The 7,076-nt window shown below is 43.9% G+C and overlaps 1 protein-coding gene across 2 annotated transcripts; it reads left to right on the forward strand.

The window, feature by feature from the left end:
• Positions 1-47: 47 nt before the first annotated feature.
• On the forward strand, positions 48-5,816 carry LOC130521235 (ribonuclease inhibitor-like). 2 transcript variants are annotated; one of them, XM_057024862.1, is made up of 8 exons: positions 48-705; positions 816-989; positions 1,293-1,466; positions 3,289-3,462; positions 3,669-3,842; positions 4,374-4,547; positions 4,754-4,927; positions 5,459-5,816. In XM_057024862.1, the coding sequence occupies exons 1-8, from the start codon at positions 581-583 to the stop codon at positions 5,676-5,678; spliced, it is 1,389 nt and encodes a 462-aa protein (XP_056880842.1). In that variant the 5' UTR covers positions 48-580; the 3' UTR covers positions 5,679-5,816. The 2 variants fall into 2 exon arrangements, with proteins under 2 accessions (XP_056880842.1, XP_056880843.1); XM_057024863.1 differs by lacking the exon at positions 4,374-4,547.
• Positions 5,817-7,076: the final 1,260 nt, after the last annotated feature.

Raw genomic sequence — 7,076 nt, forward strand, 5'->3', positions numbered from 1 at the left:
TTAGGTCTTTGTGGCGGTTCCGTTTGGAGCCTTTTGTGACCCACAAAGTTGTTTGAGCCTTTCCACACCCGTTAGGTGGCAACTTCATCACTAGCAACAAAAGGTGCAGTGAAAATGATTTGAAGGGAAACAGGCAGATAGAACAGAAGCTGAGGGCAATCGATGCAACCAGAGACTCTGATGTCATCGATCGGATCACTGAATTAAGACTTGACGCACCATCGTACAAATTGGATGAAATGCAAAATATCCAAAGAGCCGATAGACAGATAAAAAGATGCACGTTTCTTTAAACCATTTGCTACAATCATTTTAAATATTGAGTAATTATGAGCTGTTCTAAAATAAGACAAATGTTGAGAATAATTCAGTTGCATTTCAGATCTGATGGTCGTTCAAACTGTTGCTCTACGGTGTTGAATTTAGCTTTTCCAGGAAATGAGCTACATTTGTGTTGAGGTAGATTCTCAGATAAGTTGATGAGAAATCCCAAAGTTTGACTCACTATTTTTGTTTCATACACAACAGACTGTCTGGTAGTTTTCTTTCAAAGAGTCATTGGGAAGTTGTGGCCTCAGCAATGACGTCAAACCCTTCTCATCTACGGGAGCTGAGCTTAATCTGGAACCAAAGCCTGACAGATGCCGGAGTAAAGTTACTGTCTTCTGCAATGATGCATCCAAACTGCAGACTGGAGACGCTCAGGTCAGGAGGCCTCTGTTGGTCTTTTCTAAATTTCTTTACATTTTCTGCTTTTCTCTTCATTTTCAGATTTAGAAATGTGTTTTTATTTGCCCCATTTATTCCTTTTCCAGGCTGTGGGGCTGCAGGTTATCAGAGACCAGCTGTGACTCTCTGGCCTCGGCGCTGAGGTCCAATCCCTCCCATCTGAGGGTTCTGGAGCTGAGCTCCATCAGTCTAGAGGATTCTGGGATGAAGCTGCTCTGTTCTGGACTGGAGAGTCTAAACTGTAAACTGGAGACTCTCAGGTCAGCTTCCTTTTATCTTCGACATAACAACTAAACAATTAAAGGCTTCAAGATAAACTCCATTGACTTTTGGAGAAGAGAAATGTAGTATGAATATAAATGAGCCATTGAAAGTTAATTTTATAGATACTTTTTAACTATGTTGTTGCTGTAATATCCCAGTTTATCAGTGGGGGGCCAGAGCTCTCCTGACTCCAGGGCCCTGATTAAATAATGAAATAAAATGAAATAATGATTTTGAGCAAGTGTAATAGGACTTTTCCCCCAATAAGAGATCATTTCTTGCCATGATTCCTTATCCAGACTGAGTGACTGCTGTTTATCAGAGATCAGCTGTGACTCTCTGGCCTCGGCGCTGAGGTCCAATCCCTCCCATCTCAGAGAACTGGACCTGAGCTACATCAGTCTAGAGGATCCAGCAGTGAAGCAGCTCTGTGGTTTTCTCCAGGATCCTCTCTGTGAGCTGGAGACGCTCAGGTCAGTCAGAGATGATCCAGTACTTTCCCAGGTGTAACTAGTTAGACAATAACTGTTTCCATGTTTGATCTTTGTTATAAACGTAGTGTTACAGTTCTCAGAAAAAAGACCACACAGGACAGATTTGCAGTATTAAATTGGTTGTGGAAATCTGTCCCATGTGAGGATGGTCATCAATGACTAGAAAGGAAGTATGTAGATTTGTCTTGTTTTATTTTAGGCTGGCCACAAAACCGCCCAAACATTCAGACAATCAAAAATGGTTCTTCCTGTCTTTTAAAGATCAGAAGGAAAACTAGAAACCCAAAAAGAAAGCTGCTGCAGTGTGCCATGCCCCTTCTCTACTGAGAAAAGCCATCCCAAAAAAGAGAAAAGCCCAAGTGTGAAGTGAGCACCCTGTTAAACCTTGGTACCGAAAGCCTGCAGTCATTCTCATCTTAGGTGGCTTCATTCCAGCCAGAAGCCCAAACCTGCCTCCCTCTTAAAGGGGCAGCAGGTCAGTCCAACCACAGAAACCTTCATGAAGATCTGAAGCTTTCAGCATCCACAATTGTTGCACCTCACTTCCATTGGAGTCCAAATCAGAAGTCAACAAGTTGATTCTACACCGATTCTACACAATGCAACCATTTTAAAAAGGTTTCCATCCATCAGTTTTCACACATTTTTAGATAAATCTGTTTGTTCATCGCCTCCTTCTGTTGTAATGGTCATTAAAGAAAATGACCTTATTGGAGTTTTTCTCCTCACAAATATGACTTTCTATGAACGATGCAATAAATGCAGCTTGAAATCTAAGACAATATGGAAGTATGTGTATATAATAGTAGTGGAAGTAGCTCATAAAATAATACATTTGCTCTTCTCATCGAATCTCTCTATGTTATTAAAGAAAAACCTGCTCTTTGTCAACAACATCTAAGACATCAACCAAAAATCCTAATTTTATACAATATAATATAAAACAGTAGAGAAGACTCTTTCTGCAGAGACCCTGGTGGCAGGAATGCAGAAGTATCACCTGCTCAACTTGGAAGGTGGAGCAGAAACCACCAGCTGAGAAGGTCCTCAGCGAGAGGAAGTGGTGGAGAACCATGAAACTTGCTAAGCTCCACCTCAGCTCCAGAGACGGGCTGAGCTGGAGCTGTGGCACCAGGTATCGCCCAGAAGAGCCTCCAACAAACAAGCTCTTCTCTTGGGAGGAGAGGGCTTTGAATCTCAGCTCAGTGTGCTTGTCTCTAGTAGGTGGCAGCTGCACCTTTTCCTGAGGTCCTTGTTGATGCCCTGAGGGGAATTGATGCTCCTGCAATGTTTTCTGGCAGCATTGAGCTTGCAGTGGGGCAATCAAACACACTGTGGGGGGGCTCTCTTTCCTTCTCTCATCTGGAGAACAAGTGACACCAGCTGCCAATCATTGTTGGAGAAATGTGCAGTCAGGGGAACGATGCGTCCAGACTATAGCCACCCTTCCAGCATCCAGCAGTGTCTAAAACCTTTGATTTGGTTTCACCAGAGAGTGTAGGGATTGCAGGGTCGCTGCAGCATCGCCCACAAGCTATCAGGAGTGGGTCGCTTTGTCCCAACTCCTGACAAGAGTTGAGTGCTATTGAGAAATGTGGTCTCACAAACTTGGAAGGTATTTTGACCCACACACACTTTACATACGCTGTAGATCTTGTCCAACCGCCCTGAAAGAACCCAAAATAGGAACATACGGCAGATAAGCCGGTGCAGGACCAGAGGTTTGTTGCTTGTAAGCTGTGTTTTGTTCTGGTACATGTTGATTTTTATTTGTCTTCTCTCAAAATAATTGCTATTTTAGCCTAAGCAGCTGCAGTTTATCAGAGACCAGCTGTGATTCTGTGGCCTCAGCTCTGAAGTCCAACCACTCCCATCTGAGGGTTCTGGACCTGAGCATCAACACGTTGCAGGATTCAGGAGTGAAGCGGCTCTGTTCTGGACTGGAGAGTCCAAACTGTAAACTGGAGAGGCTCAGGTCAGTCTTCATTTTTCTACCTATATACCAGCTGCTAAGATGGTGAAGTCAGGCTGTTCTCAACACTGCTGTGATGCACCACATTAAAAAAATTCCTTGGACTATCGTGAATTCAGGTCTGACCCAACTAAGAACTAACGTAGGTTTAGTACTGACGCAGATAACATGCAGACCTGCACCGTATAACCTCATCCTGCATTTTTCAGATTGCTTAAGTGCAGTTTATCAGAGATCAGCTGTGGCTCTCTGGCCTCGGCGCTGAGGTCCAATCCCTCCCATCTCAGAGAACTGGACCTGAGTGAGAACCAGCTGCAGGATCCAGGAGTGAAGCTGCTCTGTGGTTTTCTCCACTTTCCAAACTGCCGACTGGAAACTCTGAGGTAAACACCATTCTCAAAAATGTCCATTATTCCATCTGAGGGTCCTCACACTTTCTGAGTGTGTGTGTTGTGCCCAGTTCCTTCAGGAGGGAGGGCCACACGGGGACCACTTATTCATGATAAATTGATTTAAGGACAATGAAAAAGCCGACAGATGGTAACCAAAATTAGACAAAACTAGGTGAGGGTGCCTGGTAGACACCAGCCAACGAGGAGGGAGATGGTGAGGGAGACAGGAAGTCATCTAAGACAGGTTGTGCCTTTAAAGATGAGCCACAGGTGAGATGGATCTCCATGATGAGATGGGAGGGAAAGAGGTGGGAGAACCTGGGAAGAGTGAGGGCCAGAACAATATATATTCTCCTTTGGAACAGTGCGAACCTGAGAGGTTGGAATTGTGGTAATTACATATTACTATCATTTTTTAACCTGTAACTAAATTAAATATTTACAGATCATGCCTCTGATTAACCTTTCAGATGAATACTGGTTTCACTTATAACCTTATAAAAGTTTCCCTTCTTTATTTAGATTAAGGAGCTGCAGTTTATCAGAGATCAGCTGTGGCTCTCTGGCCTCGGCGCTGAGGTCCAATCCCTCCCATCTCAGAAAACTGGACCTGAGTGGGAACCAGCTGCCGGATTCAGGAGTGAAGCGCCTCTGTTCTGGACTGGAGAGTCCAAACTGTGAACTGGAGAGGCTCAGGTCAGTCTTCATTTTTCTACCTATATACCAGCTGCTAAGATGGTGAAGTGAGGCTGTTCTCAACACTGCTGTGATGCACCACATTAAAAAAATTCCTTGTAATATCGTGAATTCAGGTCTGACCCAACTAAGAACTAACGTAGGTTTAGTACTGACGCAGATAACATGCAGACCTGCACCGTATAACCTTATCCTGCATTTTTCAGATTGATTGACTGCAGTTTATCAGAGATCAGCTGTGGCTCTCTGGCCTCGGCGCTGAGGTCCAATCCCTCCCATCTCAGAGAACTGAACCTGGGTTGGAACCAGCTGCAGGATCCAGGAGTGAAGCTGCTCTGTGGTTTTCTCCACTTTCCAAACTGCCGACTGGAAACTCTGAGGTAAACACCATTCTCAAAAATGTCCATTATTCCATCTGAGGGTCCTCACACTTTCTGAGTGTGTGTGTTGTGCCCAGTTCCTTCAGGAGGGAGGGCCACACGGGGACCACTTATTCATGATAAATTGATTTAAGGACAATGAAAAAGCCGACAGATGGTAACCAAAATTAGACAAAACTAGGTGAGGGTGCCTGGTAGACACCAGCCAACGAGGAGGGAGATGGTGAGGGAGACAGGAAGTCATCTAAGACAGGTTGTGCCTTTAAAGATGAGCCACAGGTGAGATGGATCTCCATGATGAGATGGGAGGGAAAGAGGTGGGAGAACCTGGGAAGAGTGAGGGCCAGAACAATATATATTCTCCTTTGGAACAGTGCGAACCTGAGAGGTTGGAATTGTGGTCATTACATATTACTATCATTTTTTAACCTGTAACTAAATTAAATATTTACAGATCATGCCTCTGATTAACCTTTCAGATGAATACTGGTTTCACTTATAACCTTATAAAAGTTTCCCTTCTTTATTTAGATTAAGGAGCTGCAGTTTATCAGAGATCAGCTGTGGCTCTCTGGCCTCGGCGCTGAGGTCCAATCCCTCCCATCTCAGAAAACTGGACCTGAGTGGGAACCAGCTGCCGGATTCAGGAGTGAAGCGCCTCTGTTCTGGACTGGAGAGTCCAAACTGTGAACTGGAGAGGCTCAGGTCAGTCTTCATTTTTCTACCTATATACCAGCTGCTAAGATGGTGAAGTGAGGCTGTTCTCAACACTGCTGTGATGCACCACATTAAAAAAATTCCTTGTAATATCGTGAATTCAGGTCTGACCCAACTAAGAACTAACGTAGGTTTAGTACTGACGCAGATAACATGCAGACCTGCACCGTATAACCTCATCCTGCATTTTTCAGATTGATTAGCTGCAGCTTATCAGAGATCAGCTGTGGCTCTCTGGCCTCGGCGCTGAGGTCCAATCCCTCCCATCTCGGAGAACTGGACCTGAGTTGGAACCAGCTGCAGGATTCAGGAGTGAAGCTGCTGTCTGATCTCGTAGAGAATCCACACTATGGGCTGGAGACATTGAGTCAGTAGCTGGTTGAAGCCAGTCAACTCCCGCTCATCTGCTGCATCACTCACTGACCACTGGTGAAGAGCATCTGTGGAAACATCTGCCGTCTACTCCCTCCATAGATGAAAAATTCAGTTTTTAAAAAGCGCTGGTGGACTTTCAGGAGATCAGTCGATGGTCGACAAAGCAGAAGCAGCTTCGCCTTGAAGTTAAATTAGTTCCTGGTATCACACAATGCATCTTTATAAAGTTCTAAATGGCTCCTCGGCCACTCTTATAAGCATGGAAACATTCTCTTAATTGTCTCTTCAAATGTCTGTATTATACGTTACTATTTTACATCATGCCTTCAGAATCTTTAGGGTTTAGTCTTTACTGTCTCTGTGACATGGAGCATTGGAATATTTCAGCTGCAGCCAGCAAAAACCCATCAGAATGACGGCTATCGGTGGGAACCGCAGGTCATTAGACTTTAGTCAGTCTGTTCAATGTTATAGGATTTATTGCAATCTAATAAAAACTATGAATAAATGTGGGAAATAGGAAATAAAAAGAAGCAAAATGACCAAATAAAACTCCCATGAATAGTGTAAATTTAAAGATGTCAAGAATGGAATATCAGCTTAAATTTAATCAAACATAAAGTGAAAAGGCCTCCTTTAAGTTTACTGCAAAAATAAACACTAAATCAAGAGCGACACGCGCCAAAAACGTCTCATTCTCTCTTCTGTCTCCACTCATTCTTTTATATTCTCTTAAGATAACGGGGACGGGGTCGTGTGATAACAAAACAACCTAAGTGGGGACTATATTTTTGTTGCAAGAACTTTGGCTCTTCAGAAGTTTCTATGTTGGCTTCCACAGATTGTGCATCCACTAGAAACTCAGTGTTTTTGAGGAACTACCAGGAGTGGCTGGAGTGGAGGCCAATGACGCTATAGCTACATATAGCTACATATAGATCACTGTTATCCTCAACCCAAAAGACCACCAGTTGGCGCAGCAATACTAAAGATAGGAGGTTGTGGTCGTTCCCCAAGGGTCAATCTTAGGTCCAAGCCTTTTTAATCTTTACATGCT

Source organism: Takifugu flavidus, unplaced genomic scaffold, assembly GCF_003711565.1.
Source record: "Takifugu flavidus isolate HTHZ2018 unplaced genomic scaffold, ASM371156v2 ctg812, whole genome shotgun sequence".
Classification (NCBI taxonomy): Eukaryota; Metazoa; Chordata; class Actinopteri; order Tetraodontiformes; family Tetraodontidae; genus Takifugu; species Takifugu flavidus.

Bases quoted from the DNA above. Each gene is read 5' to 3' on its own strand.
- LOC130521235 (XM_057024862.1), top strand. From the start codon at position 581: ATGACGTCAAACCCTTCTCATCTACGGGAGCTGAGCTTAATCTGGAAC. The intron at 706-815 runs GTCAGGAGGCCT...TTCCTTTTCCAG, and splicing joins TGCAGACTGGAGACGCTCAG to GCTGTGGGGCTGCAGGTTAT. The intron at 4,928-5,458 runs GTAAACACCATT...TTCTTTATTTAG, and splicing joins TGCCGACTGGAAACTCTGAG to ATTAAGGAGCTGCAGTTTAT.